The 15,457-nt window shown below is 55.5% G+C and overlaps 1 protein-coding gene across 1 annotated transcript in view; it reads left to right on the top strand.

Moving 5' to 3' along the window:
• Window positions 1-15,457, top strand: part of LOC120389355 (discoidin, CUB and LCCL domain-containing protein 1-like) — a 65,525-nt gene that overhangs the window by 5,505 nt on the left and 44,563 nt on the right. The window contains exon 2 of the mRNA XM_039511874.1: window positions 9,607-9,828. Within this exon, the coding sequence (XP_039367808.1) occupies window positions 9,607-9,828 (222 nt within the window). The remainder of the gene's footprint in view (window positions 1-9,606; window positions 9,829-15,457) is intronic.

Raw genomic sequence — 15,457 nt, 5'->3', positions numbered from 1 at the left:
CAGTGGGTTTGTGTGACGCGGACACTCACTCTCGAAGAATTGGGTTGAGACCCACCAAACTCATGTCAGAGATGAGCTCTCGTGGAAGCTTTCACTCCTGGCTAACAGTGGCTGCATCTGGTGCCTTATAGGGGAACAGTAATGGCTTATGAGCCTGTCTCCTGAGCCATCTAGTCCTCGGGAATTCAGATATCGCCGAGCCCAGGCCATAGTGGGGATGCCGGTGCTGCTCGAGAGGCCCGAGCGGCTGGACAGGAAGCAGCGTGGCGAGCGGGTGCTCAACAGCCCTGCCTCCGACCTGCTGCCCAGCCCCAGCCACTGGCTGCTGGCCCCGAGCACGCTGTGGCCCCCGGGCTGCCCAATCTGGACACCACGGGCCAGGCGCCGCCAGTGAGTAGAGCCCTGCGTGGTTGTATCTGCATCTGATCCACTATCCGCAAAAATGGTCCATGGTTATGCAGAGCTCTACCCATTGTGCTAGGAGCTGTACATACACAGAGAGAGACGCAGCCCCTGCCTCAAAGAGCTCATGGTCTAAACAGACAAAGAGCAGGACAAGAAACAGAGGGATAGGAAGATGAAGGGACTTACCCAAGGTCACTGAGCAGGTCGGTAGTAGAACCAGGAACAGAAAGCTGGTCTCCCAACTCCCCCAGTTTAGGGTTCTTTTCACTAGCCCGCACCACTGAAAGGGAAGGGAACTTCCCCTTTGAACAGCTGGTTAGGACTATTCATGATCACTGTTCAGCAGCGTTCTCCCTGCTCCAGTTACAACAGGCCCGGAGCCCCAAGGAGAGTGGGGTGTAATTAATCAGCAGGACTCCCCAGGCACCAAGTGTTACATGCCTTATTAGTTTTCATTTTTCAATTATCAGACACCCGATAGCATCTTCATAAGCAGCAGAGTCCTGAAATTAAATCCCCGGCCGCAAGTGTGGAGCTCGGCTTATCTCTGGCATGTGCGCTTGGCATGTGCGTTAGGGAGGGTTTGGATGTTTCTACAGAGGGCTTCATTTCCCAGGCCAATCTCCTCCTGGCCCTCTCTCTCCATCTTCCTCTGAGCTGCAGCAGCAGGATCTTCGGGGGTCAGGGGCGGAGAGGGAGGGGTGATGGCGGCTCTTCTAACCCTTACCTCCATCTCCCATCCCACCACCGCTCTTCCAAAAGCAACCCTGCACCTCTGCAGCCAAGCCAGGTGAGGGAGAAACTCCCCTCAGATTAGGAGCTGCCTACTCTGCTGTCTGAACACGGGCAGCAAAGGGGAAGCCGGATCCCTGGCTTAAGGCACAGCGAGGGCTCCGGGGTTCTGTTCCTAAATCTGCCAGTGATGGAGCTGCAGTCCATAGGGCGGCCCTGGTATCTGAGGAGGGTCTGGTTAAGGGGATGAAAAAAGAAGTGTGAAGTTGCTTCCCCTTGGCCTGTTTCTGGTCTTCTGCTGAAGCGGGTTTGTTCAACCCCTGACGGCCAGGTCCTCTCCAACACCGGTGAATCCCCATTAGCCCGTTCTGACTTCTCAAAGCCAGTGGCCGGGCAGCCCCCACGCGGGTGCCCACAAACCGGCCATCTCTTGCCATCGTTCCTTTGCCGTCTCTCCGCCCCCACCCCCCCATTCTCTTTATTGGATTATAAATACGCTCCAGGCATTTTGCTCTGGAACAAAAATGCTTCCTGCCGTGGGAGTTGGAAGGCAGCAGATAACACAGCCACAGCGGCGCACGGCCAGAATCTGCGGTGCGCTTTGGATGTATTTTGGCATCACGCTGGCCAAGCAGATTACCCTCGCCTGCTCCCTGAGTCTTGATTAAACTCTAACCCTATGACATTAATCCCATTCATCTGCCTCTTCAATCTGTGCAGCAGGTCAGCAATTCCCGGAAGTGCCATGCTCCCCGTCAGGAGGAAATTACATTGATTTTTTTTCCAGTTAACTCAAAAAGAAATTGACGGGGTGACCTGACAGCTGAGGTTGGGAATGGACCAGGGAGACTTTCCCCTTTAGGGCACTGGGTCTGATTCAGCCTAGTTCCAGTTATAACTAACTCCCTGGTAACATTTCCACCCCCTAAATCAGGGGTAGGCAACCTATGGCACGTCTGCCGAAGGCGGCACACGAGCTGATTTTCAGTGGCACTCACACTGCCTGGGTCCTGGCCACCGGTCCGGGGGGCTCTGTATTTTAATTTAATTTTAAATGAAGCTTCTTAAAGATTTTAAAACCTTATTTACTTTACATACAACAATAGTTTAGTTATATATTATAGTCTTATAGAAAGAGACCTTCTAAAAACGTTAAAGTGTATGACTGGCACGCGAAACCTTAAATTAGACTTGGCACAGCACTTCTGAAAGGTTGCCAACCCCTGCCCCAAATAAAGGGATGATGGAGGTCACCTCCCTTGCGCTGATGGAATTGTTACCCCCACTTCCTCTCCAAACCTCTGGCTTCCGTTAAGCCCTCCTTGCTAGAGAGGACTTTCCCGTACAAATACCAGATGGGCGGTGGGAATGTCACGGCACCGCCTGCTTTTCCCCCTTATCCAGAAATCTACTGCTGAGGAGCAAATTCTGTGCCACCGAATTGGCCAAGAGTGCACAGGAAGAGCCTGGCTGGCCACCACCCTGCACCATGTGCTAATCCGTGACATTTGATCCGCATGGGTGTAGAACGCTACTCAATCAGAATGCGTTGGTGGTAGCGACTTACCCCTCTGAGCACAGGTGTCGGTGGTAACGCAGGGTGCAGCGCGGAGGGGAATCAGGCCCAGTGATTGAGATTTGCAAAGCCCGCAAGGGGATTCAGCGACCCCCACTTGCTGGCAAATGGGGGTCATGTGGGGACATCCCGCCATTGGCTTTGAAAAGCTCAACCAATGTTTCTCCTGGGGAAGCATCAAAGTTAAGGGCTACACTCTCTGTGGTCCAACAAAGACAACCACTCTAGGCTCTTGGCTCCCCAGCTTTCACCCCTCTTGGACAGGGACCCGCGTCTCTCCCTCTGCACTGAGATTTTTCCAGGCTTCACAGCTCCCTGCCTGCACTGTGATATCCCCAAAAAGCCAGACTGCCTAAAAGGCCTGCATCTGCATTCTGCTTTCTCCAAAGGCAATGACCAGGTAATTGCCCAGAGCTCTGTTACCCCACACCTCTTTCTAAGCAAGCACATTTATTCTTAAGGTAAAAGCATGACAGAGAAAACATATAAAAACAATCAAACGACATGCATGCTAATAAGCTTACCAGAGATCACGCCCAACTCCAGCCTTAAGCTCTGGCAGGTGTCAGTCCTTCCAACCCTTCCCTAAGGATGGGGGCCCCTCTTGGACAGAAGGATCTGTCCATTTGCTGCATCAAAAAGAAGGCCCAGCATCAGTTTAAACTCAGGCTGTTCATCCAAAAGTCCTTTCTTCATCCGTTGGTCTCTGGAGAATCCAGTCTGAACCAATATATGCCGGTCTCTCCAGGTGAGGGTGCCTCCGTAGCAGTGTTAGAACCTGAGTGAAATTGTCTGCATTACCCCACACTGTACTTCCTCCCCCATGGAATTACAGCCCCCAATGATCCACCATCTTAATACAGTGAGATCTCCCAAAGATAGTGCAGGAAATTGCCAGATCTGTCACTGTAGGATTCCCCCACGGTGCCCCTTCACTGCAAAACAGGCCAGCTGACATGATCAGCAATGCAGCTTGAGCCAGATCCTCAGGCAGTGTAAATCAGTGCAGCCCTGCCGACATCAGGGGAGTTGTACTGGCTAACACCTGTCAAGGATCTGGCCCAGGATTTGTTTTGGTTTTTTTCGGTATAAATGTAGCCAGCAAAGCACAAGCTCCTGGAGGAGTCTGCCTGGGGATGCTGCCTTCGCCCTTGGGTGGGGCGAGAGCATTTCAAACTGGATTCCCCAGTTCCTCATCCGCCTTGCTCTGCATTACGCACACCCCTGGCCTCCATCCGGGGCATTTCAAAGGCTAAGGGGGGAGAGGGCCATTTTGGAGGAGCCCCTGGTTACAGCGCTGGCAGTGCCTTGCGGGATTGGACGTGGCCAGCAGTTGTTCCCATCTGGCAGCCGTTCGCAGGCTTCTGTGAAAGGAGATGGTGGTTTGAGCTCAGCGCCTCGTGGGCAGGAGTCCATCGCACACAAACCGGGGTCACTGGCGCCGCCTCTCAGAGAGGGACTCAATGAATCATGGAGGCCTAGCGATTGCCAGGCCTAGCGACCGGGGGAGGTGAGGGCTCATCAGCAAGGCAGGAGGAGAGAGCTTGCCTCCTGTAATCGTCCAGACTTTCCCTGTTCTGTGGGGAAATTCACTGTAAACCTCTGCAAGCTATTTTTTCCTAAGGGAAAACACACCCCTTTCCTCCTCTCTCCCTGGGATTGACAGGTAGGGCCTGCTTCTAGCAGCTGTGGGAATCCACTCCGGGCATCTGAGCTTGGAGCGGCGGCATTGACTCCCCTAGAATTGATGTTATTCTCCTGCCTTACTCTACGAGGGAAGTGCCAGATTTGGAGAGATCGGGTCAGCGGCGTGACTCCTGATTTATGCCATGTAGGACGACCACCTGGGTTGGATGGAAATAAGGGAAACCCACATGAAAAATAAGGTTCACCACTTTATTTTAAGGGACATTTTAGGGAAACGCTATTTCCTTTAGCATATCATGGATTTTTCTCTCATTTCTATATGTTTCCACTGTCCTCTAGTGTACAGTGCAATTGTCATAAGCTTCAGCTAATGTTTAAAAACGGTCAAGGGACACCATTTAAAATAAGGGACAGGTGGTCACCCTAAGATGGATCAATGAAATGAGGGACGGGTGTGTCACCCGAACTCCACGACACTAGAATCAAGCCCTACGTCTGCTTGTGAATGCAGCGCTGCCCAGAACACAGCTGCCCGCCCCTCTCCCTCTGGCCAGCCTCCTTCGCAGCAGGATGGTGTTGCGAGGGCTGCCGGAGGTCGCCCCGGACCACGGGAGCTTCCTGCTTTGGCATTCAAGAGCCGATGTGCGAAGAAGAATAGTTTGGCCTCCCACAAGCGGCTCTTGCGGGAAGGGTTTTCTCGAGCTGTGCGCGCTGGGGTCTCCTCTCCCTGCGAGAGGCCGAGAAAAGCAAAGGGAACAGCAAGCGCGCGAAGGGACGCCTTCAATGTCTCCGTTTTGTCCTGCTGCCAATAGATGGGGATGGTTGGTTTTGGACGCGGCCGCTTTCATTTGAAATGCAGGCTGCACAATAGCTGACAAGCAAGAGAAGGGACCTAATTGATATTTGGCCACACAGTGGCTCCTCTGTTAAAGGCTTTGCCCCAGCCAGCGTGTGCTATAGCAACTCCGGACCATGGGCTGCCAAGGGGGTGGCTGGCAAAACTGGGGGCTTTATGGGGCTGAAAAGCAGGTGTGCTGGCGGGGACAGCAGCCTGGCTCATGAGCTCCCAGCAGCCTCAGCGTTACCGGAAATAAACAACGAACCCGTTTGCGTGAGGATAATGGAGTCTTTTCTCCTCCTGATCAGAAGCACTTGGAATGAGCTCCAGAGACCACACTCAGCCTCCATTGGCCAGGACCAGTCTGTGGTTGATGAAAAGACCCCCCTGAATAGAACATCTTGGCAGAACCCTGGTCACCTCCCTCCTTCTTCAAGTTTTGCTTTTAAGGGGCACTGTCAATTTAGTGTAAGCCCCAAATTGTTTATTTCATTGTTTATTTCCTCTTTTTAAAGGGACAAGGGCCTGATCCAATGTCCCCTGAAATCAATGGAAAGGCTTCCAGTGACTTTGGATCAGGCCGTGAAAGTGAATATGAAGAGAGGTTTCCCCTGCTGTGGGCTGTTAGACATTGTTATTATTTAAACCAAATCAAGTTTTTTCTCCCTACGTGGAAGCATTTCTCTGTCGGGGTGGGAAACCAGGCAAGCACAACAGCTTGCTAGTGCAGGAGACTGGGAATGTGAAACTGACCGGGAATGGGAAGTGAAAGTGATCAGTCTGGTTTCATTGGGCCAGACTCAGTTTGCAAAGATCAAGAGGGAGCCAACTTGCTTTCTCTGATAGTGTTGTTAACGTTCTCCTATGCCCATGGCATCTCTTCTGTAATCTGCGGCTGGTGGCAGAGCTGTAATGTCTGAAGGGACAGAATTCCTGATTTTGGTTAACCACATGTCACTGCTGCCAGAGAGAAAGCTGGAAGGAGGCAGGGCAGTGTGGTTTGAAGTTTTTCAGGCGGCGGCAAAAACAAACAGCTGCCAGGTCCAGCTTTATCATTGTATCACAGTAGCAGCGACAGGCACCAATCAAAATCAGAGCCCCACTGTGCTCGGTGCTGTATGTGCACAGAGCGAGAGCCAGGCCCTGCCCTGGAGAATTTACAGACAAAGGGTGGGAGGAGAAACAGAGGCACAGAGCAGCGAAGTGGCTGGCCAGCCATAGGCGCCGACTTCCCCACTTTCCCGTGGGTGCTCGACCCCCTGCCTCCAGCCCCAATCCCATTGCAACCCCTTCCCCAAAGTCTCTGCCCCAACTCCGCCCCCTCCCCACCAATATTCCAACTTCTTCCCCGGCCCCGCCTCCTCCTCTGAGTGCGACGTGTTCCCGCTCCCTCCTGCAGTGTGCTAATGCTGCCAAACAGCTGTTTGGCGGCGTCCGGGTGGGAAGTGCTGAGAGGTAGGCGGAGGAGCAAGGACACAGCGCACTCAGGAGGGGAGAGGGGGGGTGAGGGGAGCTTGGCTGCTGGTGGGTGCAGAGCACCCACTAATTTTTCCCCGTGGGTGCTCCAGCCCCGGAGCACCCACAGAGTCGGCGCCTATGTGGCCAGCAGCTCATTGGCACAGCCAGGAACTGGCCTCAGTGTCCTGACTCCCAGTTGCGTGCCCCCCCCCTTTAGATCACATGCCAAGCCAAAGGGACGTCTTTTCAGTGTGTATTATTTGCACTGCAATAGGCCCCAGAGGCCCCCAACCAATACTGAGGCCCCATTGTGCTGGACACGGGACAGACAAGGAGGGAGAGACAGTCCCTGCCTCGAAGAGTTCACAGTCTCACTAGACAAGGCAGACAAAGGGTGGGTGGGGAAACGGGCAGAGAGAAGTGAATAGCTCTAAAAATCTCGCCCTAAGTGACTTACCCAAAGCCGCACAGGGACTCTGGGATGGAGTTTAGGGCCCTCGAGTCCCAGCCCAGCCCCAGTCCCTTGGCTATAAGATCATCCAACTTCTTTATCTCATCCGTGGCTGGCCACAGTGGGGAATTGAAAAATCTGGGATTTTAAGGCTGGCTGCTCCCCGCACTCCAGTTCCCAAGATGTTTCTTGGCCCTATGGCCCGAAAAATTACCCAGAAAATGATGTTTAATGAGGAAAATATTTTAAGTGACTCTAGAGAATGGTGGGAGTTGGGAGTTCAAGGAGCGTTTACTTTCCAGCTGGTCTAATCCAGACCCCTCTCCGTAGTCCTCCTCTGTTTTACACAGTGGGCCCAATTCTTCACTCTGTTACTCGTCTTTAGAGCCAGTGTAACTCCATTAAATTCTATGGCCGAGACAGAGGGGGTGTCCATTGGTTTCAGGGGAGTTCGGCTGGGGTGTAATACTGGAGTAATGTGGCGGTGAATCCGTCCAAATGACACCAAACGCCTGAGGTCAGGCAAGTATGGTCCCACCTCAAAGAAGGCTGCATTTCCGTAGCAACTGAAGTTTGTGGTGGACTTTTGGGTGAAAGGTATGCAGGGATGGCTCTAGACATTTCGCCGCCCCAAGCACGGCGGCACGCCGTGGGGGGCACTCTGCTGGTCGCCGGTCCCGTGGCTTCGGTGGACCTCCCGCAGACGTGCCTGCGGAGGGTCCACCGAAGCCGCGGGACCAGCAGACCCTCCGCAGGCACGCCTGTGGGAGGTCCACCGGAGCCCTGCCTGCCGCCCTCTCGGCGACCAGCAGAGCGCCCCCCGCGGCATGCCGCCCCAAGCATGCGCTTGGCATGCTGGGGCCTGGAGCCGGCCCTGAAGGTATGGGAGAAGGGGCAGTGCAGTTTAGTGGACTAGGAGTCAGGAGAGACTGGTTCTATTCCTGCCTCTGCCAGGCAAATCACTTTGCTTCTCCGTGCCTCAGTTTCCCCTCCTATCCTTTGTCTATCACAGGGGTAGCCAACCTATGGCACGCGTGCCAAAGGCAGCACGCGAGCTGATTTTCAGTGGCACTCACAGTGCCCGGGTCCTGGCCACCGGTCCGGAGGGCTGTATTTTAATTTAATTTTAAATGAAGCTTCTTAAACATTTTAAAAACCGTATTTACTTTATGTACAACAGTAGTTTAGTTATACATTATAGACTTATAGAAAGAGACCTTCTAAAAACGTTAAACTGTATCACTGGCACGATTCTACATTAAAACCTATTGGGAAAACAGCAGATGCAATGGTCTCACACGTGTGGTGAGAAATGAAGTAATACATTGTCTTTTGGAACAAGAAATAACATTTGTAGACAACCCACTGATTAGAGAGACACACGTCCAAATAGATATGGCAGGAGTGAGGTCACTGGATTGTTTTCTCATCCACACGCATTCGTTTCCAACAACTTTTTTTTTTAAAGCTGATTTTAAAAGCCCTGAAATCTGTGGCTGAACGCATCTGAAGAGAAGAAAGGTAGATGACACTTTTGCTTGTATTCCTTAGAGCCCCTCTACCTGTAGGCCATGTCTACACGACCACTTATGCCAGCAAAACTTATGTCGCTCAGGGGTGTGAAAAAAAACAACCCCCGGAGCGACATACGTTTCGCCGGCATAAGTGGTATGTGCCCAGTGCTGTGTCGGTGGGGAGCTCTCTCCCGTCAGCAGTGAGCAGCATATGAGTGACCTTCCAGCGACTCGCCTGCATTGGTACAGCCATGCTGGGTAAGCTCGCTAGTGTAGACACGGCCTAAGTACCTTTCCCAGGCCTGAAGAGCTTCTGAGCTACACACAGATCTTCATCTCGCTCATCAACAGAAGTTAGTCCATTAAAAGATATTCCCTCCCCCAGCTTGTCTCTCTAATCCCCTGGGACCAACACATCTGCAACAACTCTACATATGAGCTACTCTGGGCTATTTCCCCGTGTAGACAAGTTCTTAGTGGTTAGTGGTTATTAATCATTCTAATAAATCATACAGATTTTGATCTTTTATAGCACCTTCCACCAAAGCTACCAGAGCACATTACAGACACTGCTGAATTGATGCTGCCAACAGTCCTGCAAGGTTGGGGGATGTTACTACCCCCATTTTACAGGTGGGAAAATTGAGACATGGAGAAATTAAGACCAGCATTTTCCCCTACTTTTTCAAAAACGATGAGGAGTCCTTGGGGCACCTTAGAGACTCTTAGTGATGTAGAGGCTCTTAGTCTCTAAGGTGCCCCAAGGACTCCTCGTTGTTTTTGCTGATACAGACTAACACAGCTACCCCTCTGAAACCCCCCTCTGGGTGCTCCTTGACTCTGAGGGGTCAGTTAGTGCCTGGACCACAGGGGCCATTTCTGGTTGAGCTGCATCATGGCCCATGTATCAGCTGAGAGAGGCACGTGCGCCGCTGGTGTCTGAAATGCGTCTGGCCGCCTCTCACCCTGCCTCCTTGTGTTCCAGGGGACGGATGTGGTCACACCGTGCTGACGCCTCGCAGTGGGACGCTGACCTCCAAGAACTACCCTGGCACGTATCCCAATCACACAGCCTGCGAGTGGAGGATCCAGGCAGCCGAAGGGAGCTCTCTGCTCCTGGCCTTCGGGGACATGGACATCGAATCCTCCCAACGCTGCGCGTCCAGCTTCTTGCTGCTCTCATCCCCTTCCGATGGCACCAGCCGCGGTAAGGACTTCCCTGGCACAGCCTTCGCCGCACAGGCAGAGGCAACCACCAAAGCACGACGTTGCAGGGCGTACGGGGGGGATTTTTCCTTGCCTCCCTCGGTGGGCATAGAGCGCCGCAGGCGAAGTGGGACCAGTGCAGTACCAGGGAGGGCGGGGTTTGGGTAGGCCATGGACACCCTTGTGTGCCCAGAGCACAGCGTCAGCAGGGATCCCTGCAGGGAGCAGGACTGGACGGAGAGGAGTGCGGGGGTGAGCCGGGGATCTTGTGCTGTGTGGACCCCTTGGCTGCATGCAGCACGGCTGGAGGAGAACTTGAAGCCCTTAGGGGTGAGTTAGCCCCCACAGGGGAGAATCACAGTGGTACGCCGGGCTGCAGCCTGCTCTCCAGGCTCTTGATCCATTATCGGGGTGCTCGGTGCTGGGCAAACAGGGAGGGAGACCCAGTCCCTGTCCCACCAGCTCCCAGCGCCACCTGTTCATTTCAAAGGGGTTCTGCCTGAGCAGGTGTTTGGCAAGACGCCAAACTCCAGGGGTCTCAGCGCCCGATGCTCTGCTAGGGTACGGCCAGTCCTGCTCCCAGCGGCCCAGCTCCGAGAGCCCTTGTTGCGATTCCCCCTGAGCCACCAGCTTTGTCCAAAGGAATCACCCAGGCTCGGGGTGGAGCCCATGGACTGAAAGAGTGTCGCCCTCTGGTGCTCCTTCTCCACCGACCCTGGCCAGAACTCCCAGCAGGTGATGGCCTGGGACTGGCACCCAGTGACACACGGAGTATGGACCCACTGGCTGCGGCTTGACCTCTGAGCCCCACCGGCCGGCGCCGTTCTGCCAGTTCTGCTGCCTTTCGGCGTTCAGGAGCCCCAAGGGGACCGAGGCATCTCCAGCTTCCCAAGCTAAAGCGCGCGGCCCTGCAGCCTCCGGCCACGATCCAGCAATCAAAGGCCTGAGCTACCAGCTCTCAAGCCTGCAACTGGGAACAGACCCCTCCCCGGCCCAGTGGGGCTCAGATCCGACTGAAGGATTGTAACCAGGGTTACGCAAAATCCTAGATAAGGAGAAGCTCCAGAAAATCTTTTGACAGAGGAGCTATATGGGACGTGGGGGGTCATGACAGAGGGGAAAGGGTGCAGGGATGGGAACAGATGTGTCTGCAAATTAATTAACTTTGCTGAGAAATTGCCCAAATATTGCAAGGATTTTCGGGGAGAGAGTTAATGGACGTAAGAGGGATTTGACCGGCCAGGCAGAGCAGCGGCTGCCTGCAGAGAAATCCTTGTGGAGGGAGGGAGAAACAACCTTTGGAAATCTCTGCCAGGGAGATGTCTTCCCAGAATCCGATCACTCACGCAACAGGCTGCCCAGGCCATAGGAGGGGGAGGCGACCAGCCCCGAGCCAAGAGGAAACGGAGCTAACCGCGGCGTGGCACAGCCTGAAGCAGGAAGGGAATTGCCCGACAAAGAGGCACAGAGTGACAAGCAGCCAGGAAGCTCAGTGCACAGCGAAGAGAGGGCCCCATTGTGCTCGGTCAAAGGGACACAGGAGAGGGGTCGCTGCAGGGAAATCAAATGCGTCTCTGAATAACCATAGAAATTGGAGACGGAAAATGCCTATTAAATCACTGAGTCCATCCCCGAGGGCCGGGACTGTTCCTACAGTCTGTTCTCTAGGGCTCTCCCCCCGCAGTGTAGTTAGTCCTGTCGGGAAGAGTTCAGAGGAAGGACAAATCCCCGGGAGGGTATTTTACTCAATATTTGGTAGCCAGTAATTCAGGCTCCCTTGTTAGGGATTGGGGCTCAGTCCTCCACTGGGGGAAATCAGGGCAGCTTCATTGGCCTCCATGGAACTGCTCCAGTTTACCCCAGGAGAGAATGTGACCCATCGGCTTTGCTGCCCCGGGTCACACCACCCTTCGTGCAACCCCCCCCAGCGACCTTGACGGCAGCTGTGACGTTGGACATGGGGGACCTGGTGCCGAGTTTAGCAGCCCAGCGTTGGAGCTGCGCTGTGCAGGCTGCTGCAGCTCCATTGGTGGGTGGACTCCATGGGGTCGGATAGGAGGAGCCCTACAGCCGTCGATATTTCGGCCTTGCCCCGCCTCCCCCAGCCCACGCAACACCACGGGACGCACCCCACGTACGTGGTCCTCACCTCACGCGCCCATCTCCTCCAGCGCCTCGTGCGGGGGCCGCATACCGCTCCCCTGCCTGGAGAGGGACTGGAGATGCCTGTTCGTACTGGCAGCTCCCCACTTTGGCAGGGGTCATTAACGCTGAGCTGCATTTTGTGCAACTCGGATGCCCCTGGCGCTGGAGCTCCCTGCTGGGAAGCGCCATGAACACAGCAGCTCCTGCCGTGGGATGAAGCTAGCCGGGCAGGGTCAGGTTAGTCCCAGGGCCTGCACATGAAATCCCTCTAAGCCAGGGGTGGGCGAACTTTGTGGCCCGAGGAACGCATCGGGTTTCCTAAATTGTATGGAGGGCCAGTTAGGGGAGGGGGTTGTGGCCCGGCCCCCACCTCCTATCTGCCCCCCCCCTCCTGGGACTGTTGCCCCATCCAACCCACCCTGTTCCCTGATGGCCTCTCTGGGACTCCCACCCACCCCCCCTCACTCCCTGTCCCCTGACCGCCCCCAGATCCCCGCCGCCCCATCCAACCCCTCCTCTCATTCCTGACAGACCCCAGCCCCAGACCCAGACCCCTGCCCCCGCCAACCACCCCTTGGCCCCTGACCGCCCCCAGATCCCCGCCGCCCCAACCACCCCCACCCCTCATGCCTGACAGACCCCAGCCCCAGACCGCTGCCCCATCCAACCACCCCTTGTCCCCTGACCGCCCCAGATCCCGCCGCCCCATCCAACCCCTCCTCTCATTCCTGACAGACCCCAGCCCCAGACCCTGCCCCATCCAACCACCCCTTCTCCCTGTCCCCTGACCGCCCCAGATCCCCGCCGCCCCATCCAACCCCTCCTCTCATTCCTGACAGACCCCTGCCCCAGACCCCTGCCCCATCCAACCACCCCTTCTCCCTGTCCCCTGACCGCCCGAGATCCCCGCCGCCCCATCCAACCCCTCCTCTCATTCCTGACAGACCCCAACCCCAGACACCTGCCCCATCCAACCCCCACCCTCCTTCCTGACTGCCCCGGGACCTCTGCCCCCATTCAACCCCCCATTTCCCCCGCGCCCCCCATGCACACCCCTGCCCCCATTCAATCCCCCGTTTTCCCCCTGCCCCCCATGCACACCCCTGCCCCCTAACCAGCACCCCGAACTCTCCTGCCTCTATCCACACCCCCGCTCCCTGCCCCCTTACAGCCGGGCCACACTGCTGCCGCCACCACGCAGCTCAGAGCACCAGGTCAGGCCCCGGCTCTGCAGCGGCGCTGCCCCAGGAGCTCGCAGCCTCGCAGCCCAGAGCATTGCTGGCGGTGCAGTGAGCTGAGGCTGGGGGCGAGGGGGGACAGCTGGGGAGCGGCCGGGGACGAACCTCCCAGGCCAGAAGCTCGGGGGCTGGGCAGGACGGCCCGCGGGCCGTAGTTTGCCCACCTCTGCTCTAAGCCATTAGTATTTCCAAGGTAAAGAACAAGCAGGGGTGGGGGTGGGGGGTGACCCCCTTTCAGCCCTTTCTCCAGCCCAGAGGAGCAAAGCAGGGCACAAAAACGCCACTTCTCTCCCCTGGCAGGACACCTCTGCCGCTCCGTTTCTCGTGGCAGGCGCAGTTCACTCCGTGTGAACTGCTGAGTAAATGTTTAGGAGCCAGAACCACGTGTGGCTGCCAAGGGCCTCGTTGCTGCCAAAAGAGTCCATTCTGCCTGGAAGCAGCAAAGAATCCTGTGGCACCTTATAGACTAACAGACGTTTTGCAGCATGAGCTTTCGTGGGTGAATCCCCACTTCTTCGGCTTTCCGACTCCGAAATACCCCGGCCTGCGCTTAAAGCCGCCCCAGGTGTCCCAGGGCGCTGCAGAGCTCCCGGCGTTACCGGGCACGGCCCACGTGGGAGTTAAAACTTTGCCTCTCCTGGCTCTGGCTCTTTTAAAAACCCTTGTGTTCAGTCTCCTCCACCCCCGCCCCCCCTCCCCCAGTACTTCTATGCCCTCCCATGCCTAGTATTCCAGTCCTGAATGGCTTCTCCTCACTGCTGCGCCTACGGCAATGTGATCATCCCCATTGCCCAGAGAGGGCACTGAGAGGTTAAGTAACTAACCCAAGGCCACACGGGGAGTCTGTAGCAGAGTGGGGACTGTGCCCACGTCTCCCAAGTCCCAGACTCGTGACCCGACCGTCAGGGCCGGCCTGCTCTCCTCATTGAAAGGGCAATAGTACCAGGCGTGAGGCTAGGCAGGATGGTTCAGTGGTTAGGGGACTAGACTGTGACTTGGAGCCCTTGCTCTTCCATGGGCTTCTTGTGTGACCTGGGCCAGGTGTCTCTGGGCCTCGGTTTGCCAGCTGTGCAATGGGGCCAGTAATACTGCCCTGCCTCCTAGGGGCGGTAGGAGGGCAAATACATTGAAGACTGTGAGGTTCACAGCGACTAGGGTAACAGAGTCACATAAGTAGCATAAAAAGAACAAGAGACCTTGTGTCACCTTAGAGACAGACTTCAAGCTCAGTGCCCCTTTAGGCACCAAAATAAGGGCCAGATTTTCAAGTGCTCCCACTGTGACACTTCAGGGCCGATTTTAAGTGGAGCTCCACACCCGACATGCTGTAAACCTGGCCCGTGATGTACTCGGGGAGCTGGGGATCATCACTTCCCAGCCCCCACATTTGTATAGAGGACGCGGTGATAATGAAAATACGAAAAACACATTTCAAAGGAGTACTCTTCTCATGCTGTGTGTGATTGGCCAGTGGAACTCCCTGCCACTAGATCTCACCGAGGCCAAGAATGGGGAGCAGCAATGTGAAATCCACAGCTGCCCTCGAAAGACAAAACAGCATGTACCGGGTGTAAACCCTGCTGCTTCAGGGCAAAGCCAGTCATCAGTGGCTCGAGGTTGGGAAGCGTTTTCTGCTCCGGGTAGGTTATTTCTTAACTGTCCATTATGAGGTTTTTTCCCACCTGTCCTAAGATTGCCCAGGTGTAAATGACAACACACGGTGCAATGCAAGGGGACAGTCAGCCCCACAAGGCCCTGGTCTCCCTTTGGAGAGCACCAAATTCCAGCACGGGAGGGAGGCACAAACTTCTCTTTAAGGCTAGACTCATGGCCCTGGGCCAGGCTGCTTCGAGCCCCGGCCAGTGGGCATTCCTCTGATGAAGGGGGGGATTCACCTGGTGGCATGGATCCAGCTGTAAGCTGCATACCCCACTGCCACCAGCACAGGGCCCTGCCAGAAGGAGAGCAGGGCTGGAGCCGGCTGTGCTCCAGCAATCCCCAGCCTTTGCAACGGGCCTTGGGGGCCATTGCAGGCGGCCATGAGTTAAAGCAGCTGCGGGGCCCCCACTGATTGGGAGAGCAACGAGGTGGCAGAAAATCGCACGTGCTGTCCCCCAGCTACAAGGGCAGCAGACTGCGTGCAGCCAAGGGCGGCTCTGGCCGTGGATTCACACGCTCACAGCAGCAGGAGGAAGACAGATTTATTTATTTTTTTAAACCATCGGCGAGATCTTGCCATTTTCCTGA

The sequence above is a fragment of the Mauremys reevesii genome, linkage group 23 (assembly GCF_016161935.1).
Source record: "Mauremys reevesii isolate NIE-2019 linkage group 23, ASM1616193v1, whole genome shotgun sequence".
Taxonomy (NCBI): Eukaryota; Metazoa; Chordata; order Testudines; family Geoemydidae; genus Mauremys; species Mauremys reevesii.
Note: the sequence above shows the minus strand (reverse complement) of the source record. Positions and strands in the feature narration are given on the sequence as shown.